Source organism: Semicossyphus pulcher, unplaced genomic scaffold (genome assembly GCF_022749685.1).
Source record: "Semicossyphus pulcher isolate SPU_LCO1_2020_fin unplaced genomic scaffold, fSemPul1.0.p SCAF_17, whole genome shotgun sequence".
Classification (NCBI taxonomy): Eukaryota; Metazoa; Chordata; class Actinopteri; order Labriformes; family Labridae; genus Semicossyphus; species Semicossyphus pulcher.
Window position 1 is genome coordinate 2,037,458 of NW_027211681.1, and position 23,811 is coordinate 2,061,268.

At 40.6% G+C, this 23,811-nt stretch overlaps 1 protein-coding gene across 1 annotated transcript; it reads left to right on the forward strand.

Moving 5' to 3' along the window:
* On the forward strand, positions 1-22,967 carry nt5c2b (5'-nucleotidase, cytosolic IIb). The gene is made up of 18 exons (XM_069665404.1): positions 1-188; positions 1,898-2,016; positions 7,217-7,290; positions 13,427-13,544; positions 13,842-13,937; positions 14,066-14,157; positions 14,337-14,394; positions 14,988-15,081; positions 15,905-15,958; positions 16,122-16,205; positions 16,374-16,415; positions 16,516-16,623; positions 17,810-17,876; positions 17,971-18,141; positions 18,741-18,792; positions 19,127-19,187; positions 19,410-19,586; positions 20,135-22,967. The coding sequence occupies exons 2-18, from the start codon at positions 1,916-1,918 to the stop codon at positions 20,396-20,398; spliced, it is 1,713 nt and encodes a 570-aa protein (XP_069521505.1). The 5' UTR covers positions 1-188; positions 1,898-1,915; the 3' UTR covers positions 20,399-22,967.
* The last annotated feature ends 844 nt before the right edge of the window (positions 22,968-23,811 follow it).

The following is a 23,811-nucleotide window of genomic DNA, read 5'->3' on the forward strand; positions in this document are numbered from 1 at the left end:
GATAGCAGAGAGCAGGCAGAGCAGGGACAGTCATCATCTGCCACTTGGCTGTACAGTGAAGACATCACCGCTTTGACTGGTGCTTTCTGTTAGAAAATACACACCAGCGACTTTTCCGACTTTCACACGGCTCAGGGCGCATGCTCAGACTAACTGACAGTGCAGTTGTTTGATTCAGGAACTGAGAGGTGAGTACAGTAACGACTGTCAGAGAAATGTAGCTCGATACTTCAGGGCTTTTGTTTTTGTATCAAAGCCAGCTAACGCGTTAGCCTCGCAAGGACTACTATTTATTGTCCTTTTTATCATTGCCAGAAAGCAGGAAGGAGGCTGTTTCAGAGGAGCTAGCTGGTATAGTTGCGCAAATAACAGGACGTTGTTTTTTTTTTTTACGTTTCCCTTCGACAGCGGGTTTCATAGCTGATAGCTTGTAAAGATACTTGTACAGAAGCTTTAGCTAATCTCTCAGTGTTCACTGTTGGTTTCACTGAGTAGCCCTTCATGTGTATAATAATACTTAAACGTAAATGGCATCCGAAAAGGAGTGACAGTTAACGTTACGTGCAGCTTTGTTGCGTTAAACGTCGACCCCCTCCCGCAAGACTAACCTGAGGCAACAAAGCCTCAAACAAGTTATGTTCAGCCTTGTTTCTCTTCCAGTGTGCAGTGCAGTTGTGCAGGCTTGGCGTTTTTTCTTCCCAAACCAGAGCTCCCTTCAGACCCTAGTGGACCCATCATACTGTGGGCTAAGGTGTCACAAAATGTAAACATGAACCAGATTATACCTGAGAACTGATCTACATGGTGCCAGATGAGATAACTTCTAAGAGAACTGATCCTGTTTTTAATAGAATAATCCACCATGTAAACAACAAACGCGTTGAAGCTTTTCTGCAATTAAGTCCCATTAGGCTGTAGAGTCAACATTAATGACAATGTTTTGATACACTGCTGCAGTGTTGACAGTCCTCCTCTCCCCCATATCTCTCATTTGCATTTGTGCTGGCATCAAGAACAAGAAAGCTGACCTCCTGCCTTTCCTTCCTGCAGCCCAGCCTCTCCAGTGTCAGCACTAGAAGAAAAAAAAACAGACAACTCTTGTCATTCAACAGAAAAGGCCAAGTCTAGGCTAACAGCCTGAATTTTATAGGAGACTTTTATACAGATTGTTGTCTTTATTATTTGTGCTCCTTTCTTTATTCGAAGCTTGTTTCGTGTGTAACCTGATGCATTAGCCAAACAAAGATTTAATTACACGTTATATCTGTCAACCTAGCCTTGTAGTAAAGGCCTAACCCATGCATAATTGTTTCATGGGTCTTATTAGATTCAGTCATGCTTATGGCTTTGTTGCTTGACCTGTTGGTGAGACCGGATTTGTTTGCCAGAAATAATCCCCATAACACGTTCCATTAGAATGACTAGGTTGGCTCTGAATATTTCTTCATGTCTCTTAGTTGAACGTATTGACCTTTTTTTATACACAGTATGTCTCTCCTGCCTCATCCTCTTTTACCCCACTATGCAGTCTGTTTGCAGTTGAGAGCAACAAAGGGAGATCCCTCATTGATTTGTTGGTCATGATTAGATTAGTTGTTGCATACTTAACACTTCAAATCTCATTAATGCAACAGGACACATATTCCAATAACAGCTGTAACTTATTACAGTAATTTACTAGGTGTGTCTTGGTTTGTCATCTTGTTTTTACAGGTTACAACATAACCACTGATTTAAAGTGGCTCTGAAATCAAACATTGGCCTTCTACACTATTTAAACAGACTATTGATTCTGTTTTGGTATTAAAAGCATTGACTTCATGTGCTTGTATTCAGTTAAAGTTTAACTTTACCTGTTGAAGTGCCTTTCCTAATGTGTTGATTTCCTTTTCCCCAGACACTGAAGGTTTTAAAGATGACCACTTCATGGAGTGACAGACTGCAGAACTATGCAGACTTGCCTGCAAATATGGACGGCCTGACAATGAAAAAATACAGAAGAGAGGCATATCACAGGTAAGAAACACATGTGAAATAGGGCTGGGCGATATGACGATATATATCGTCAAAACGATATGAAATGTCTATTGTATGTGTTTTTCTATTTTGTCTCTATCGTGATTTACGGCACTTGAGCATGATGGCTGGGTGAATGTCGACTGCGTGTCTGCTGCGGATTCAGCTGGGCTGATCCTGCCAGCCCTGTCTTCCTACATCAGTTTTATCTTAATAAAAGCCATAAACAATTTGAATATGTTCGCTTTATAAATGTAATTTAGATTTATTATATACAGGAAAGAATGTAGAGACGTCATTCATACACGTAAATAAAATATACATTAATCACTTTTCACTTTAGTTGGTTAGGATGAGATGTTAATAGATGTTAATAATGCTGTCAGAGATCGATAGATTACATTTTCATATCGAAGGCTAGGGCTATATCTATTTGTTTTCCGTCCTTAAATTGACTTGAAATTGTTAAGTTTTCACTAAAGTTCTCAATAAAATAAGAAAAATACTCAGTACTTTTTATTTGTCAAGTATTTAATTCACACAGGATTATCCCAAAATAGGCTTTATCATGTAGTTATTTCATATAGACTAATTATTTGTTAAATGACCAGAAAACAATCTATATCGTTATATATCATTATCGAGATATGAAAATAAATTAATGGATTTATGTGTAAATATGAACATTTTTTACATATCCCCCAGCCCTAATGTGAAGGTACTAGTTTCATTTCTGATAATCTGAAACTATTTCCAGATGGGATACCTGAGCTTTTTATGATGTAAACTGAGCAGCCAGAGAATTTACAGTTATGTTGTGCAATGAACATAAATTACTTTGAAACACGCTACTATGCTACTGATCCTGCTGCCAAAACTCTAACTAAGTTCATCCAAAATTTGTCATAATAGGAAATGTATATTTTTGTAAAACAACAAATAACAGATCGGGACAAACTGCATAAGTAGCAGGAATAGTTCTTGTAGTTAAAACGCACTTACACGGTAAGGACTGAATAGCTGCTCAACATCAAACTGCCATGTAAGTGAATCCACCCCTTTGTGAGACAGCCTAAACTTAAGTGTTTTAACACTGCTATTTATGATACCATGTCATTCACAACCAAAGGGCAAAAGTATGAAGCCCGGATAAAAAGTTGTTAAATTAGATCTGTTAATTTCCGTTGCCTTTCCTGGAAGTTTAATGAATGATCAGTAACCATTAGAAAAATATTGCTTAAACAATGGTAAACAAATTAATGACTTCGGAGACTGCGGTCTGTATGGATGCAGGTCCACCGCTCTACATGGCCTCTCTAATCATTAATCTAACCAATGTGGAGCAGTTAGGGAAATGGGAAGAGGATTCTCGTCTCTTTACTTCCCCGCCTTGTGGAACGAAGTAATAAATACCAAACGCATGTCAGATAATTGCTCGATCAGTGTGTTAAATTCAGTGTGACCATTTAAAAGTGTGAACATGGTTGCTGTCTTTGAATATTTAATCCTTACTGGGGTTGGCTTGGACATGCCATGGACGGCCGAACAGAGGCCTTCACTGTTCAGTTCACTGAGATGACTACGAGTCATCATATCAATTATGAGACGTATTTCTAAGCTCTAAAGCCATTAAAAACACATTTTTTTCAACTGACCTTTTTATAATTTTACATTGTGTCACTTCTTTTGCGCCTCTAGAAAGAGCTAACTGTCACTGACCGACCATATAACCTGACTATGAAGTGTAAATATACTGTAGTATTGACTTTTCCTTGCTTTTACGTGGACAGTATTGACCCAACATATAGAAAGTTTCTGTTACAAGGAGGCACTTGATAATCATTAATTACTAAGGTTTTCTATTTATATTCAGTAATGTTCAATATTATTTGGTCTTACATTTCACACTTCCTGTTATTAGGAACCAATAGGAAAGGAAGCGTAGGTTTGTGATCTTGAACCGGACATAAAAGAGGCTTTTGCTGCCCTTAGATTTCACATATATTCGTTCGGGTGTTGGGTGGGGTTTTCAGGCTGTTATGCAAAATTCCTCCTTGCCTCATGGCAAAATGTCACCAGGCTGTTAAGCTCTTTGGAGTGAGTGTTTGAATCTAAAACCTTACTTAAGGGCCAAATAATTATGCCTTCCATATTTACTATATTTCAATTGGATTGAATTGGACATTGTCTTTTTAACTTATTCAGCCCAACAGACGAGGCTTTCTCTAGATACCCGACCTTGTTTCTGTACTTTTGACCTGTTGAAAGGCTCGTGTAAGGTGGTATTTAAAGCTTGTTAGAGCAATAAAACGTGTGTTGCTGTTGAATGTTTAACTCAGCGAAAGACATGCATGTCCACTGGGCACTGCTGTTCTTTCACACCATTATGTAATATGCAATGCTCACAGGGTTTATGAAACTGTCGCTCATCTGTTAGATTTGTGTGTGCTGTGCTGACATAAGTCACCCAGTCCATGATCTCCCTCTGCCTCCCGCCCCCTCTCCAGAAAGCTACACGCAAACAATCAAACATAGGAAGATGTTGTATGATAAAGTTGAGACAGTACTTTAGATCAATTAAATTCTCCAAGGCTGCTTTTCTTAGAGTAGAGGACCATTGCAGGAGACCTTTACGCTTATCTCCCAGAAAGACAAAAGACCCTTTCTTTAAAGTAAGAGCTCAGCTTAAGCAATGCAGCCTGATAGTGAGCTGTGTGTCACGTAGCAGAGGGCTGACGACTCTGCCCGGCACAGATAAACTTTCTATCACAGCGAGCCGAATCACTGTCTTCATGAGATTAGAGAACAGTGGAAAAAATCTGGCAGATTGTCGCTCAGCTGCGCTCAGATGGAGTCAAAGTTTTTGAGGGATTGTGTTGTAGGTGTGGTGCGGCTGGTGTGGGCTATTTGAGGCATTAGTGTTGTCAGCAGGATCAAAGTCGAGGGTGACTCAAGTAAACAAGTCAACCCCCCCACCCATTGTCAATACGGGTGATTTAGAGAGTCATGATCTTCCTTATCATTTATGACTGACTTTTACTACAACTCCCACAGGCATAAGGGTCACATGGGAAATGACAACAGCACAACAAAATAGAAAAGAATTAGACCTAAATCCCTCTCTGGGAAAGGCTTAGCTTCACCCTGCTTTACTGACAATGAAGTAGTTCTTTTGTTTTCATTGCTTTAGACAAGTCTTTTTCTGTGGAAACAGAATGAGGCCATGAAGATTTGAATTTTATAAGCAGCTGAATACCTACACAAATAAGCACGTGTGAATGCTGATAGTTATATTTGAATACCACTGTACTGATATTTCAGTATTTAAGTTTTACTATTTCTAAAACACATATAAAATTCAAAGTCCCTTATATGATCTTGTTTCTCTTGTATCATATCACTGACAGAGTCAGACTCTAATTAGCTCAGGCTTGATTTCTTAACCCCCGCTAGCCTGAATGTCTGAATATCTCTTATTTAAATCCATTTTTCAAATCTTGCTGCCTGAATTGAATCATAGAAGTAATTTCACTTGATTTTTTTAAGTAGGCACCCCCACCCCTCCCTCAATGAAATTAAAGATATTGCTATAAGATGAATGCCATAAAATGAGACATATCTGCTTAATAAACCCATCCTGTAAGTGTTTACATCGAACCTAATCTCAGTACCGTAAGCAGCTGTCGCTGGGGGCCGGACCTTGCTTGATTCTACCTGACTTGTGATTGTTCTGGATGTCTTTGAGTGCCCGCAAACATCACGCAGCACAACAACAAACCTGACTGACAGCACACAACAACAGAGAATGACGCGGAATAGCCACAATCATTTTTGCAACAAGTCAGAAAATGTCTGAATGGCAAGAAAGCAAAGAGAGAGAGAGGTGGGGGCATTGTTTGTGGGCCAGAGCTGCCCTGTGCTGCCGGAGCCGGTCACAGTCAAACTGAGGTTTAATTTCGCACAGAATGCATCGCCAGTCGTCTGTTGGACTAAGATCTAAATGGGAACTTGTTCACTATGGATCTGCCGCCAGGTATTTCACAACTGATTAAGACATTAGTGAGGATGAGGAGGTCATTGTCACAGGTCAATGACAAGATTAGATGTCACTTCTGAGTTTTTGAATCAGATTAGTGCACTAGTTAAGACTTATGTAACCTTATTTTTATTTCCCTGGGACATTTTCGGTCGTCTTTTAGCTGATTTACATTCTACTTCTAGCATAACTTAATATTGACTTGTGTGGAAATGTCCAGGAACACAGCTGCTACAGGTAGAGTTCAGTCACTGATGCTGAAGATAAGCTCTGTAGGTCTGTGCCAGCAGCCACAGTTAAGCTAGCAGTATGTGTCTGTCTGCTCTGTGGAGGCTGTGTCAGCCAGGCTATGTAAACACCATCTATCACTGTGGGCACTGTGGACCCACGACTACATACTGATTTATGAGTGAGCACAGTAGATCTGTTTCCTGGAAGATTCAAATTCAGAATTACATCTGCAGGGTTTTAGAGATGTGTTTCACTTCCTGTGGTTTTACCAGCTACTGGACTAAAGACTTGTGGTTTTACTCAATAATTCAAAGTAAATGTGTCAGTTCTAGAGCTGCACAATCGTGTTATTGTGTGGTGCCTTTTTAGTGAGAATTGAGGCATTTTATTTAGAAAGTGGTAAGTATTGTATGTTAAATGTAAAATTATATGTTGTGATACTCAGAGTTTCACTATTCTTAATCTTCATAGGATGGGTAAACATCCATGCATGTAGTTCAAATTTCTGGATAGCGAACTGTAGCTGGGTATTTGTTAACATACGCCAGTGTTTATTTTTCTTTTTATATGGAGCAGCGGATCTTTGGTTAGCTCTCTTCAAACACAAGTCCTAAATTGCCTCTCTGTTAAAGTAAACTTGACCCAAATTAAACCCTTTTAATAAAACCCTTTTATCTTCTCCTTAAGTTTCAACACGTGCATTTCATTGGTGAAATAGAATTGTTAAAGTGTACAAGTAATTTGATACATTATTACACTACCTGCTTTTTGTGGATGCTAAATAGACCTATTACAGCCCCCTAATCTGGGTTACAGTAGTTCCATTCATCAGTGAAACTCAAATGAATAGTGTCCTCTGTGAGAATAAATGCTAATCTCATTGTTCAATATTGAATTGCCACTAAAGCATTTTCCTCCACTTGTTTCCTGTAGAGTATTTGTCAACAGAAGCTTGGCGATGGAGAAGATTAAGTGCTTTGGCTTTGATATGGATTACACTCTAGCAGGTAAGCTGAACACACGTTAATCTAATTTATCACCGACTGTGCTGCAACTAAACAGCTTTATCATGTTGTTGATGAATCATTTGTGAAAATGAGGACTCATTTTCTTGTAACATTCAATTCAAATGCTTATATAAACTTCATTAGCTTAATGCTTTTGGGGTTTCCTAAGCCTAAAGTTACTTACACAAATATTTTGAAAACAAATTATGAATTGGTTAATACTTAAAGTTGTAATCTCAAACATTTCAGATTAGTTTTCTTTGTGTGACGTCCACGGTTGGCTCCGGTTGTAACTCTTGATTTTACTCGCTGACGGTTGCTTTTCTTTTAAGACTGTTTGCCTTCATCTGAGCGTGACATTTGTTTCTTTTTCTTTGGATTTTGGACTTGAAGTTGTATCCGTAGTCATCGATCTTTTCTTTGTTTGATCAGCCATAGTAGATTACTGTAGATTACACTTGCAGAGAGCAGAAAAACAGCCACTTAACTCCGCCATATGCTCAGTCACCATTGTGTTACCTGATTCAGTGATAGATAGTGACTTAACAGACATTTATTTGAATGAAAATCTTTGAGATTATTACTTTACAATAATAATTTTTCCATTCCTATAAGTACGTTTTTAAATACACCGATTTGCTTCCTGTATGCATTCCAAGTTGGCTTGAGGGACGCGTTGCAAATCCTTAGTTTACATGGATTGCACTTCATGCTGATATATTATTAATTAAGAAGTGCTGCTTCATAGTTTCAGACCCAAAAAAGGTTCAGAGATCAAGTGAATGTATCAAAGGAGGTAAACCTCAAAACATGCATAGTTGATGGTGTGCTAACGTGGGATTTTTAGGGAGTATGTATGTTTTTACAGATTTTTTACTTTTGGAATCTGAAAAATGTAAACCCTAGTTGTTAAATCCTGTTAAATTTTGTGTGTTTTGTGTAGATTTAAAGTTTCTATTTTCAACTTTTTATAAGGCTAACTTACCATCACCCAAGAACTGCAGCTTGTTGTCCATTAAGTGTTATTAAAGTCGATCACAGTGATACATTGAGCACACTAAAACACCTCTAAAGTGTACCCCCAACAAAGTGGACTGTATGGACTTTCTACTGACCAGTAACTAGGCCAAAAATAACCAGATTTTTCATGCCACTTTGTTCTGTGACTCAGCTCCAGTTTTCAGCCTCTGCCTCTACAAATACACCCTCCCTGACTTTGAAAAACAGGTCATGTTTGTTTGTTGAGTTCGCCAGCGATGGCTCCCTTGAGAACGGGGATCACTGGTAGTCCCTGTCTGTCTCTGTATCTTCATCCCCGTTCAGAGTGCAGTGGATTCTACAGACGCTCAGCTGTTGACATGACTCTCTTTATGGGAGCTCATAACCAAGTGCTAATGTTTGCTGGAAGCATGGCTATCATGTATCTCTTGGAGGGTGTTCAGGTTTTGACCACAGACTTCATCAACTCCAAGGGTGGTGTCACAGAGTGGCGGCTGCTTAACCACAGCACCCTGGCCCGCTGCAGTGTTTGTTTTTAGAGGGTGCTAAAGACAGTTCAAATGTGCAAAATGTTTAAGGTATGTTCTCAAAAAAAACCCGTTTTTTTAAGTTTGGCAATGTGCCAAAAACCACTTTGATGATTTAGTATGTCTTGAAACATTTGTGAGGTGTGATAAAAATATGAGGGAAGGTAGTTAAATGTATCAATGAATCAATCAATCATCAATGAAAGAGCTCTACTCTGCACAGTTAATCCATTACACAAAAATAATCATTATTATAAAATTGTTTTAATCCTATTAGTGAAGAAGTTAGAGGAAGAGTGAGTGTGATTCATCAGTCTCTGTTTGTAATTGCACAGAATTTGCCCCTCCTCCCTGCTTCAACGAGTCAGAGAAAGAGCGAACTTAGTCAGGCCTGCTAGAAAGTTATTAAACGGAGGGAGTATCGTTAGCAAGAATATTTCACTTAATTAGGGAAGTAATTATTTCCTTTCTTGATTTTCTTTGCAGTTATAATACACCTCCACACAGCCATGCAGGTGCCAGATTTTGTGTTAAACCAGTGAAAGCCAGGCTTCATCCGGCCTGCTGTGTCCTCTCTGAGAGGCAAGAGAAAGAAAGATGGCAACCTGGTCACTCTGTTTGAGTCCCGATAACCCCCAATACATCCTGAAATCAGCAAAATACAACAATACATGCAGCTTTGTTTCAAACCTAATGATTTATCTTTCATTGCCTTTTTAAAATTTCATGAATAAATAAGCAACAGCAAGGTTTAAAGTTCAGAGAATGATGTCACTTACAGTTGCCCTTGCATAAATATAAAACTGATTAAAAAAACAGTTCACACCTTTTTCCAGAAGAATCTGGCCTAGTTCAGATCCAGTTTTTCAGGCATGATACAACGCAATTATACTCGACTGTGCTTCAATTTACTTGTGTTTTCATACAACACAAAAAAAACAAAGAAAACATAAGCATGGATTTTATTGACATTAGCGTATGAAGGTAGTAAGAACGTCACATGAGGCAATAGAAGCAACAACATATTAAAGTCCAGGCTTCTTAATTGTAAGTCCCTTGTGCTGAAACATTTACAGCTACTACAGGTGGTGCATTCAGGTCCTGTGTTGTAATATTCTGTGAGATGTTAAATCAACATTGTGTGTGACAATATTGCCTCATCTGTTCTTTGTGCTCTAAAGGGGAACACATGATAGCCTGAGGAAAAATGTGTTCAAACACACAGTTAGGCCCAGATTGCATTGAGAGATACAGTTTTGTCCCAGTTTCCCAGCAGACTTTTGGCTGGAATGAGGGCCCCCGAGGCTGTGGGTAACTTTTCTCATTTTTCCACAATATGCTTGATAGTGTCATGAATCTGTGACAAAGGCCTATATTAGCACCTTAGTGGTGACAGATAAATTAATATAGATTTTTATGTGACATGGTTCAGATAAAGTCCTTGTGTGGAACACTTCATCTGATTTTACTTTGTGGTCTGTTAGTGGGAGTGCAGGTTGTTTACGTTGTGTGTGAGGTGTGTATTACATGTAGGCCTGAGGTGACATGGCCTATAAACTCAGGAGAGACACGCACACCTCAGTGGGGATTGAAGCAAATGTATAATTAAGTGGCAACAATCTCATCAGAGATCCAAAGTAACAGATCCTGGAAGCTAAGACTCCTCTCCTCTGGTCTAAGTAGATGGTAGTATGTGTGTGTGTCTATGTGTGAATGCATGCACATGTGAAATGTGAGCAGGGGCTTACAGCATGGGAGCAAGGACCCCTCTAAAGGAGAAATACACAAGAGTCAAGGACGCTCTAAGCAACAATAACACAACTTCCGCTCTGCACACAAATGCAAACACGAGTCTTCAATAACCTCTGTTGGTAACGGATGCCGCAATTACTAAAATCTGCAACTTTCCATGACTCTAATTTCCAGTGTGGCTTTTGTGAAAAAACAGCTCTCTGAATAACTCTAAAGATGACTGCATGAGCCTTCAAACATGTCAAATTCTGGCCTGCGTCTTGAATTACTTTTGAAACTGATACAAAGTAGGCCATGGGTGTCTTGTGTCTGTGTGGAGTGTTTTTAAGGGGGGCTAGTTGTTCAGAAGTAAAATGGTTTCAGTGTCATTGAAGACACACTTCAAAACAAAACAGTAAAAACAACAAAAAACACTTAAAATAATTTTGTCATTATGGCACTTTGGTTTTGACCCGTGCGAAAGTTTAAGTTTTTGTGTTTTGTGGAGAAAGTTGTACAAACAGCTCGTGCTTTTGCCCATTCTACATTCCTACAACACCCAGCGTGCATTGCACCCCTCCCTCTGAAAGGAACGAGAGACGCTGGAAGTACTACCGTCTCGCTGCAGACAATGGCTCTAAAAAACCTTCGGGTCTGCAGTCTACATTTCAAACCTGATGATTTTGAATGAGCCATGACGTCGGAGGCGGGCGTCCTAGATTGAGGAAGTGTAGTTAAGCAAGCTCCCTGGCCTCCGTCAGATGACGCATTTTGCTGGCGGAGGTTTTCCAGGGCCCATTGGAGAAGCGGATAGCGTTCTCCAAAGGCACAGAGCGAAATTGCATTTTTTTCCCTACCATAATGGCATTAGCTCCCCATGATAGCATGATAGGACTGAGGTTGAAAATCAGCGAACTGGCCCTTTAAATTTCATTTAACTACGCCCACAGATGCCTTTATACGGCAGGAGGTTTAAATGGCCCTTATCTATCAGTTGAGTAGTCACAGTACAGTAGCAAGTGTCTTGACGGAGGCCTGACATGTGTTTTTTTTGTTGTGTGGTTGTAACACACCACTGTCCCAAGGTCAACACGTGAAAAAAGCCTCCCATTGAAGTAAAGAAAGAGAGAGTGATGATAGAAAAGGTGACAGAGGGTGACAAGTGAGGGAAAAGGAGGAGGAGGGGGGCGGGAGAAGGAGGAAGAACGGCAATTTAGTTGGTGGGCGCTGCTGCTCTGGGCAGAGGGCCCAAACCGTCAGTTTGCCTGGAGACCACGGTGGGGGGGAGCTGTTGGAGGTTACGTGATGAAAATGCAGAAACAGGCTCGGGCTTACAGACCAGGAGTGTCAACAAAAGGACAAAGCTTTACTGAAACCAAGACTTTCGTGTAACTCAGTGCACACTCATTATGCCTCTGTGTGTAACCCTGCATTAGACTCACGCTCCCACGTTTTGCAGAGTAGGACACAGATGTTTTCCTATTTGTCCTTTGGTACTGTTCCCCCGCTAACTGTCCTCTATCCAAGCATCATCAGCCAATATATCTCCCCCTCCTGGGGCCTTGTGTCCCCCTGCTGCGGGTGTAGAAAGCAGGCAACAACACAAGCGCATTCTCCGTTTCATATTTATAACATCTGACATATTCTTCTCCCAGTGTCGGATAGCATTTTAATCCTCTGCCAGCCTTTTCTTAGCCGAGCATCAATCTGTGTTTTTATTTTCAGAGCCCTCCACTGCCTCGGTTTGCGGTTTGACCGGGGGGTAAAAATCTGACTCTGCTGGTGACAGGGTGGGGGCTCATCAGTCTTAGTATTAGAGCTGCTGCTGAAAGTTGAGTGATTTTTCATTCTCACATCTGATCCTGTTTCTTTGTGGATTTGTGTGTGGAACATCAAGGCCCTTGTTGATAGCAAGGAGAGAGAAGGGCAATGACATGTTATCAAAATACTGAGACAACACCACAGACTTTCAAGGGGATGAGGTAACCTCAGAGAAGTCACATGTACGTGTTGTGTAACATTAGCGAGCTCCCCTGATTGTATGTCACCTCTGATGTTTGCTTTGTAATCACAGCTTCACCCAGAGGTCAGCTTTCTGCTGTATACATGCTGGAGTTATATGTAAATATTACATGCATGCCATGTACTGTACGCACTCTCCTATCAGTCTCACACCTGTTTGATAGCAGGTAGAGTTATTTTCTTCAGGGTGAGATAATGTGACCCTGTGGACTGTTCAACAATCTGGACAAAATGTGCACATATGTCGTTTGTCATGTTGCAATGGTTGCTATAAAATACGTTTTTAGGTGTCAAGCCCTATTTTAAAACGTTCTCACCTTCTTTATCTTTCTCTGACCAACATGTTATAAAGCAAAGATTAAGCTAAGGACTTTAACAAGCAGTTATTATTTATTTATACATCGGTTATGTTTTAGATTTACATTTTTAGATATGTTTTCTTTTCATAAAATGTAAGAAAAAAGTGATCAATGGTTCACAGAGAACAAGGTCAGGTCTTATGAATATTTGTTTACTTTGACTTACAATCCAAAAGTCAAAGATATTTGAAATACAGAAGCATAAAACAGAGAAAAGCAAAAAAATAGCACCTTTGAAAGGCTGCAAAAAGAGAATGTTTGCCATTTTAACCAAATGAATGACATACATGATAATATGATTATCAATTGCTGTTGTAGTAATTAATACATTGACTTTTATAATGTGTGACTAGACAAGAAATTAATGCAATTACCAGAATAATCCTGCCATCTCCAAAATGTGTGGCTACTTACAGGAGATTAGTCACCAAACTACGCTGTGGGTCCATTTAGGCAAATTATATTTAAATTCTTTGTATGTGTGTTTTTCATTTCCAGTCTACAAGTCCCCTGAGTACGAGTCCCTGGGGTTTGAGCTCACAGTGGAGCGTCTGGTTTCCATTGGTTACCCCCAGGAGCTGCTCAGCTTCGTCTACGATCCATCCTTTCCCACCAGGTCAGACCAATCACACCCCATCACACACACATCATGATGACGATGGTCATCAGGTTAATGGCCATCTGATGCTTTTATTGCCCCATATGTAATAAGTTTATTCCCATCTAAACTCTGTGGTTATAGAAAGGGTACTTATAGTGGGTATTACATCTCAGTCTATCCCGTTAACTACTGTAATCATATCACACATGCTAGCAGTTAAAAAGCCAGATGTTATGATCAAGAGGTGAAATACAAACACTTGTTTAACTCTATTTTAGACTAACACGACCATTAATTTCCTCCGTCTTTCAGGGGCCTTGTGTTTGATACCATGTATGGAAACCTGTTGAAGGTTGACGCCTATGGTAACATCCTGGTGTGTGTCCATGGGTTTAACTTCCTCAGAGGGTAAGTGTTTCAGCATCCTACCATGTATACCAGACTTCTGTATGTTTTTTCTGTTTTTATTGTCTTTATAACAAAATAGCAAGAGAAAGAAGGATTCAGATTTAGTCTTGCGTTTTCTCTTTCCCCAGCCCCGAGATCCGTGAACGGTACCCAAACAAGTTCATCCAGAGAGATGACACAGAGCGCTTTTATATCCTTAACACACTCTTCAACCTACCAGGTAAGGTCTCTGAACACTGTGGAGATACCATGGGACTGTTGAAGAGAAATTTAACGAGCAGAAACAGCCTCACCCTGATTAAACGTTACATTACTTAATGGGAGGTTCATGAAGAAACCCTTTTGATCAAGTCGCTTCATTAGAGGATAACTCTCCCTGTCTTTCTGTCTTCCACACAGAGACCTACCTCTTTGCCTGCCTGGTGGATTTCTTCTCCAACTGTGACCGATACACAAGGTAAAGAACTGATAGTACCACCTTTTGTCATGCAACAAGTTTCTGGGCACCGTGAAACAAAGACAGTTGCAAGCCAAACTGGGTCAACAGGAAGCCCTACAGCATGGGAGGGTCCAAGTGTCTCAATGCTAATCTAAGCTAATCATTTTAAAATGGAAATCAAATGGGAGTTCAGTCAAAGAACCCTTTTTTCTGTAACAATGATTCATTAATCTCCCACTAATTGTAGCAAAGCATGGATTCTTCTCAGAGTGAGATAGGAATGAAACATGTTCTCACTAACTATTTACAGAGAATGAAATCTTGATGTAACGATAAGATAATCTTTAAGATGTTGTGAGGAGATACAATGGCCTGTAAATTTGTTGAGGATGTAATCTGGAATGGCTGCATGTCCTTTGTCCTCTGAAACCTGGTTGTTGGTCTTTTAGGGGGAGAATGCTTTCCTGTTTGGCTGGGGACCCCTCCAACAAGGGAAGGCTATCCCATTTAAAAGCAAACAAAAAACAAATGTCATGTTTTTAAAAACCTTCAGTAAAGATGTGGCCTGTCCGACGGCTCTGTGCGTGTGTGTTTCTGCTCCTCTCCTCCAGCTGTGAAACTGGCTTCAAAAATGGCGACCTCTTCATGTCCTATAAGAGCATGTTCCAGGACGTCCGCGACGCCGTCGACTGGGTCCACTTCAAGGTCAGGCACCTTAGATGGTTGAGATTTTACTGGTCTTTTGGAGGCAATGTTTACATATCACAAGCCTCTTGTTTGACTTCTTTTCACTCTGATCCTGCACTAACATGCTTAATCCATGCTAAAACAGTTAATTATCAGGAGGTGTGTTTGATAATAGTCTGCTTTTAATTCTTTTTTAAATCACAATTCTACTGTTACAACATTATGTGGTTGTTCTGTTTTGCATTCAGAAAAAAATTTAAAGTATTATTTAAAGTTACATTTAAAACCTTCGCTTAAGTAAAAAAGAACTAAACTTACTGGAGATTTCAATGAACCAAACCAGTCGGAATGTTAAAAGCACATCAGGATGTAGCTCCTCGGACCATGAATCGCTCCATCACAGTTTGAAATTCAGCCAACATCAACTTGTCAAGGGGAAAGCTTACCAGATGGTGGCAATAGACAGAGGGTCAGGGAGTCATCCAAGCCATAAATAGTCGCCCTCTGCGGCTATTAGTATCCAAGATACACAGAACAGCACTGTAAAAAAGAAAGCAGCTAAAACATCTGTGGTGTACGTAGATTAAGTTGTTGTTTGTAAGCTCAGAGAGTCAAAGAGCAAAAATGTTTGGATGTTTGTGGCCTAGTGGACTGTATGCTTACTGTATTCTGTGGGTGAAACGTCCCCAGTTTGATCCCATACAGATTGCTTTGTTGCAATTCATAACGAGTTTTGTGAGAGTACAACAAACAAAAAAACAGTAAAATACAAAAGCAGACTTTATCTAATCTAATCTGATCTTTCCAGTGATTAGTCTGACTCCTGTGTCTTACATTGCAGGGTACTCTGAAGGAGAAGACTGTTGAGAATTTGGAGAAGTATGTAGTGAAAGATGTAAGTCGTTTGTATTCATGAAGGACACTACAAGTGTATTGCATGAGACCACACAAACACACACACAAACACATATACCGACACACATTTTTGCTCTGCTCTGTGAAGAGATGCTTACAGCTTAAGTCTCTTTCTTTCCTTTCTTCGTCTCCTTTCCCACCAGGGGAAGCTTCCTCTTCTCCTCAGCCGAATGAATGAAGTCGCCAAGGTTTTCTTGGCAACCAACAGCGACTACAAATACACTGACGTGAGTACAGGCATGCAGCTACAGCAGAGACTTCACTTCTTAGTAATTCATGCATTGCAGTGGTAAAATAGATGTCTGTCTGTTTGCAGCCCTAACATGTACAGTATGTGTTACATCCAAACATGGCTGCGTTTGATTTAACTGTTAGTCTGTGTTGTGTTCTTACAGAAAATCATGACCTACCTGTTTGACTTCCCCCATGGCCCGAAGGTAAAATCTAGATCTCTTGGAAATGTGTTGACAATGCATAGTGTTGAAAGACAAGCTGCATGCTCATATGTGTTTATGTGACTTTATTGTGTTTTTGTAGCCTGGTACCTCACACCGCCCCTGGCAGTCCTACTTTGATCTGATCTTGGTGGATGCCAGGAAGCCGCTGTTCTTCGGCGAGGGGACAGTGCTCAGACAAGTTGACACAGTGAGTAAACACACAACGGGGACAGAGGAGACATCGCTAACAGCTCTGCTGCCCTTAAAAGCTGACGTATACAGACATTTTGACAGTTTTTAGGCTGCCGGTCATGTCCTGATATATTTATGCACATAAAAGAAACATCTGAAATTGTGCTTGCAATGGTCCTGCAAATCAAAAATTACACTTTTGTTACATTTTTTTGTGTGTTGGTTTTTAGATTGAAGAAAAATCTGATTTCACATTTGGATAATTTAATTTGGCATTTGGTTCCAATAAGATTTTTCAGAACTCCCACCTTCATTAGCTTCACTTATGATTCATTCAGAGCAGAGAGGGCTGAGTGATGTAAAATGTAAAAAAAAATGTTGGCTCAGAAATATTCATGACTCATAATTTGATGCCTTTGTTTACCATAACAGAAGGTATTTTTAACTGGACTGTATTTTCAAAAAAGACACAAGTATGTGTCAAAACATCGCATCTGACATGACTATCGGAGAAATTGTAGCTGTTTTAAAGGGCCAGCTTGGTGATTTTCAACTTCAGTCCTATCATGCTATTATGGGGAGCTAATGGCATTATGGTATAGAAAAAATGCAATTTCACTCTGTGCCTGTGGAGGACGCTATTTGCTTCTCCAATGGGCCCTAGAAAACCTCCACCAGGCTACATAAAATGCGCCATGTGACAGAGGCCAGGGAGCTTGCTAAACTACACTTCCTCAATCTTGGACGCCCGCCACCAATGTCATGTCTCGTCCAAAACGATAGTATTTCACTCCAGCGTCTCTCACTGGGCCGTTCTTTCAGAGGGAGGGGTGCAATACACGCTGGGTTTTGTAGGAATGTAGAAACCACAAGCTGTTTGTACAACTTTCTCCAGAGCTATGGTGCCAATTTAAAATATTATTGCTTCTATCGATTACAGAGAACACCAGCTTTTACTGACAGTGGCTTTTTCCAGGGGCGAATTGCTCCTTTAAAGATTGTAAATGAGTTCTTTATTTGATTTATTGATTTATGACAGGTATTCATAGTTAAAGGTAAGCATTATGTAGGTGGAACTACCTAGAGGTGATCGCTATTTGAACAAACAGTATAGTTTAAGGTTTACCAGATCTAATCCTATTCCTTGGTCTTTAAAGATGCACTCTCTCTCCCGGGTCTCATGTAATTTTTCTCTATTTCAGACAACAGGGCGTTTAAAGATAGGAACCTACACAGGACCTCTGCAGCATGGTATCGTCTACTCTGGAGGTAAGACTTCTATGACCATGTCATTATTTGTTTATAGTAGTTTGTGATTGATACATTCTTTAAGTATTTCTAATCTCACGTCATCCTGCTGCAGGTTCATCAGATATTGTGTGTGACCTGCTGGGGGCCAAGGGGAAGGACATAGTCTACATCGGGGACCACATCTTCGGAGACATCCTCAAGTCCAAGAAAAGACAGGGCTGGAGGACGTTCCTGGTTATACCCGAGCTGGCCCAGGAGCTGCACGTGTGGACCGACAAGAGCTGTAAGTCTGCAGACATGCACATAAACATAAACTCACGCACACAGAGTGGAAAGTAGGCATACCAGTTTGACTACAAGTGTGCTTCTATTTACATTTATAAAGTTCAAGGGAAGTTTGCAGCATGCACATGTAGGATGTACAGTGAAATGAGAAATGGCAATGCCCACAGAGATGGTGCAGAACACAGAACAAAAAGCAACCACAACTATACAAAATAAACACTAATGCTTTTTACGCCCATGTTAACATATTAATGTACACAATGATTAGGCCTGTTTGTAACTTAACAGGTGTGAATCCCTCATGGTGGGGGTTGCATTTAGACTGCATGTTTCCAAGTACTGCAGTCCCACTGGCATTAGAAAACAGTCTCAATTGGGAGCTGACCTAGAACAGCAGCTGCAATGTTACACCTGCAAGATCCAGATTAAGACATACAAGTATATAAGCTGAATGTGTGATAGATCATGTAACAGTAGGAACAAAGTCATGAACATTTATAGTACAGCTTACTAATAATACTACACTGTAGTATGTACAAGACATTTTGTTAAAACATGCGAGGAGGCCGACATTCACTCTCTTCTTTTGTTTTCCAGCGTTATTTGAGGAACTCCAGGGTCTTGATATTTTCCTTGCAGAACTCTACAAGTAAGTAATGACTGTCTTTGCCCCCTCCCTTTTCCATATCCCAACTCCTTCCTCATCTCGTCTCTCGCTGCAGTCCCGCTGCTCTGTGTTCTCTGCAGTAACAGCGTCTGTTTGCATGCATGTGAGCTTGTGTTTGAGGACGACAAACAGGGTCCACAGGGTAAAGTCTAAAGGGCCAGCTCTCGCGGCCTGCCTGATAGCTGTGCTCCCTGACGTTATTTATAGCCTGGACGACTCTGTTGCACCACCTCTTTGACACATTACCTTTCAGCAGACTAATATGAGCGTCCTCCCCCTCCCCCGGCCTCTCTGTCTTTTCTCCGTCCTTCCTCAGACATCTGGACAGCAGCAGCAACGAGAGGCCTGACATCAGCACTATCCAGAGAAGAGTCAAGGTATGGCCTTTATCACCTCTGTTTCTATGACAACGAGAGGCCTGTCCACACAGTTTTAAAACTGTCTGTTGGAGATGCACACGTAAAGATACGCCCCTCATAAAGATATGTTACTCTCTTTGGTTAGGATAATAAATACATTTACAACTGAATAAAGATAATCTGTTTTTTGGCACTATTTTACAGGCTCATTGTTTTCTGCTCTCTGTCTGTCCTCCTTAGAAAGTGACCCACGACATGGACATGTGCTATGGCATGATGGGAAGCCTTTTCCGCAGCGGCTCCCGACAGACCTTGTTCGCCTCTCAAGTGATGCGTTATGCCGACTTATATGCAGCATCCTTTATCAACCTGCTGTACTACCCCTTCAGCTACCTCTTCAGAGCCGCACACGTCCTGGTGAGTACACGCTCAAAGGTTCGCACTTTTCATTTCACCCATACAGATGTGAAAGAAAAATACCAGTTAAGATTCAAAAACTTCACAAGACCTTTGTATCCATAGAGATTTTTCTCAGGCCAATGATCAGCAGAAAAATAGCACTCTAAGTTAGCGAACCAGGCTCCTGTAGCCTGCTCCTCATCTCTGCTTGAGGCTAGATGCTCTATAGCTACATAAGCCTCTACGAGCTAAACACGCCTGAATCTCCTACAAAAGTGTCAGAGTTTCATTGAGGGTAATGTAGGTGCAAGGTTTTGGAAGAAGAATTTATCATGATGACAGTGATATCTGCATTTTGATGCAGTGTGGGATGCTAAATCAGTGAAGTATTTTTAACAGAGGAGATATAAAACACAGTATGTTTTTTGATGCTTGCAGTCGATTGGTATTTCATGGTACTGAACCGAAGCCGTTGGTTTAATACAGTAGATAAAGAGAACATTCTTTCAAGAAGTCGCCAACGTTGTCATGTTGTTTTCTCACATTTTGCCCATCCTCGTCCTCAGATGCCCCATGAGTCGACAGTTGAACACGCCCACGTGGATATTGACCTGGAGTCGCCACTGGCGACGCGCAACCGCACCCACTGCAGCGACTGCAAGGACCTGGACTGCAAACGTAACCAGCTGACCCGCTCCTTCAGCGAGATCAAACCTCCCAACCTGTTCCCCCAGACTCCCCAGGAGATCACTCACTGCCACGACGAGGATGATGATGAAGAGGAGGAGGAAGAAGAGGAGGAAGAAGAAGAGGAGGAGGAGGAGGAGTAATGCCCAATCATGTTTCCCAGTAGAGTCGGGTAGTTATCTGTCTCAAAGTGAGGCAAGGAGGAAAATCATTTCCAGTGTGTGTATGTTTTTATAAATAACCATACTGTATGCACACACACACACACACACACACACACACACACACACACACAGGCACACACACAGATTTCAGAGGAAAGTAAAAAGGACCAGTGAGACAGATCATATGACTGTCAGAAGACTGTTTGCATGCTTGTTCCTCTAAAAACATCTCCCTGCTTCATTATAAAAAACATTAATGGTTTTTAATTGATTTTAATTCACTTTCTGTTTTATTTCCCCCGTCAAGCAGACAGTAAACTGTAATTTAAATCCTCACAGACCAGCCTTGCTGACACAGTATGCACATTACCATCAAAGGAAGAACACTCTAAAGTTACGGTTTAAAAGACTAAGATGCACATACTGTATTAAAACAGACATTTTATATGCAACATGGGAACAACATTTAAGTTTGTCATCTGTTTAGTTCGATTTTGTGTGTTTTCTTGTCGTTATAGAGGAGTTCTTTGTTCTCTATGTAGGGGTGTGTGTTTCTGTGTGTACTCTCAGACTGCAGGATCCTGAGTGACGGTAAGCTAAAGATCCATTGTACTAAACTAAAGCACAGGAGCGCTGAAGCACAAGCCGGCGTTACACCGATCAATAAGCAGATGCATTGTTTGTTCGAAGACTGTTTGAGAGAACATGTTGCTGTACATGAGTGGCTCTTGAACTGATATGTTGTTACCAAGCAACAATGAGGGCAGAGTACTGTAACTGTATTTCATCCCAATAGACTCTGTGGCAGCCCTGAGCTACAGTCGTGTTACTGTAAATAGCAATCAGGTGAGCGGTTAAGCACCACAGGAGCTAACATGCAGTATTCTTTCTATATGGTTATGTGGGAAAATGAGACTTGAGTATTCAACCATGTCAGAGGGCTTTTATTTTGATAAGGGATGTGTACAATTGAAGACAGTTTTGATCATTTCTTGATGTGTGAAGTGTCAAGTGTGTGATAGGAGCTTGAAAATGCAAAAAAATTAAGCTTTTGATGAAGAATAGAAAACTCTGTTCAGTGGGTCTACCGAGCTGAAGACTGTGATAAGCTTGCTTTGTTTATCTCCTTGGTTTGGGGGCTTTGATGTGGTTTTTTTGTTAGTTTTTTCTACCCTGAGTTTTTGCATCATATTCTTGAGGAAACACACCCACAGAGAGAGTGAAGGTTGAGTATGCACAGTGTCTTTTAAATTATAGATCGAAGGATGTGGCAACACTTTTTTTCATCAGAGCTCCGCCCACCTCAAACTAGTGAGATAAAAACAAAGAAATGCCTCAAATATTGAAGTTTTTAGAGAAAACTTGTTTCAGACCTCATCCCCCATAATGCAAAGCTGTTATCACTGACGCATCCGTTTAACAGCTGTGTTCAAATGCATCAGAGCTATATAACACCAAGAGACCTGCCTATATTTTAAACATGGTGACTTAATCTTTTTTATTCCCCCTTTTTAACATCCAGTGTCTCCTGTTTGTTATCTTCCCCTTTAATATATATTATATTTAGTCTCAACGTGTCACATCAGTCCTGTATGTGTTGAATTGGCCTGTTGACTGAGGCCACAAAAGGGAAGGATCATGCCACGTCTTCTTTTTGCATTATTTTTAGTTTGGCTTGAAGGTGAATGTGTTTAACTGCAACTTCATGTTCTGATTCATTTGACAAACTTTTGTGAGACTTTAAGAAACACACAGCAGCTGTTTGTTATTGTTTATTCTTTTATTCTTTTCTTACAAATGAAATATTTGTTTTTTCACTTTAAATTTTGTTTCTTGAACCCAGAATAACTGGATATGCTACATGAGGCAGCTGCATTGGTGATAGGAAATAGTCTACTGTCTTTTCTTTCCATAATCTGCATATGCATGTGAAAATAACAAGCATATCCATTCTACCAAAGTGGTCATGGTAGCATTGGTTTGACTTCTATGGGGACGGCATCTTTTTAGGACAAGCTTTGCTGACATGTGTCATTGTAGTTTACAGGGAGAAAATCACACCTGTAAAACAGACAAACGTACAATGAAGGGAAGTGTGAATAGCATGTTAAGTAACAAAGTGTTACCTGTTATCATCACCATGGGGTTATTTTTATTTTTCTAAGCTAGTGTTTTTAATGGTCCTGGTTTACAGAGCTGTACATAAACATTTCCATTTCCCTTTCTTATCATTTCTTTCCAAATAACGTTTTTTTGTTAACTTTTATACAGAGCAGCAGAAGTCTGTGTGCAGATTTTGAAGAAACTAAAGCCTGGCTATCAGGTTAAAGATTTTTAGAGGATTTCTATCCCTCGTTGTGATGCCCAAAATGCATCCACATTAAGGTGCCAAAACAGCCACCTTTCATTTTCTAAAACATAGTTATCTTTTGTTTTTATGCATTTCAATACATGTTCTCCTGAACAGTGTTTTGTTTGTTTGTTTCCAGAAATGATCCTACATACTGTAAATGACATAAAAATGTAGAATAAAGATAGTTTTTCATAATTTTCTAGTTTCTTTGTTGTTTCTGTGTCACTGTTGTGCTGTGGCACACACTAAGTAACACCCAGTTTTTTTATATTTCATGTGTCCTCTGTTCATCTTTTCAGCGTCAGAAGTGGGATGGTTTTCACTTTGTTTTGAATTCTAATGATGGCAAACCCAGCTCAGGTATTTGGCTATTGCTCTGGAATATGCTGGTGCCTATCATGGTTCGGATTTTTAAAGAATAGCCAAAGGAATAATTTAAAGCTTTAAAGCGTATTATTTTAAATACACACAGAATACTTAGTAGGACTGGTTGTTAAAATCGCTGGAATATCAGCACATCAGTTGAAATGGTTGAAGATATCATCTTGGGTGGGGTTGAGTTGGGTGATGACCACATGGTGCCACCAATAAGATGGATATATCACAATACACCCTCGCCCGAGGCTGGCCCACCACAGGCTGATCATACCTGGGTGTGTGCTGCACTGGAGGTTCCATGTGGTCATTTGGCAGCCCATACTTTCTCCTTCCGCTTTAGCCACAGCCAGTGACTGCTTTTTTTGGCGACACTGGCGAGCTCTTTGATGGTCCTCCGTTGGGCTGGCCCTCTGATTCCCACCTCCTTCAGTAGCCTTGTGGTGGAACTGGCTACACAGCCCCTGCAGCCCACCCCCACTGGCCGCACCTTTACGTTCCAGCCTCGGTCCTCTGCTTCAGCTGCCAGGTTGGCATACTGCAGCTTTTTCCTCTCGAATGCTTAATCGATGGCTTCCTCCCGAGGGACTGTCAGCTCGACGATGAAGACACGCCGGCAGGATTTGGACCAGAGAAGCAGGTCTGGGCGCAGGTTGGTTGTAGC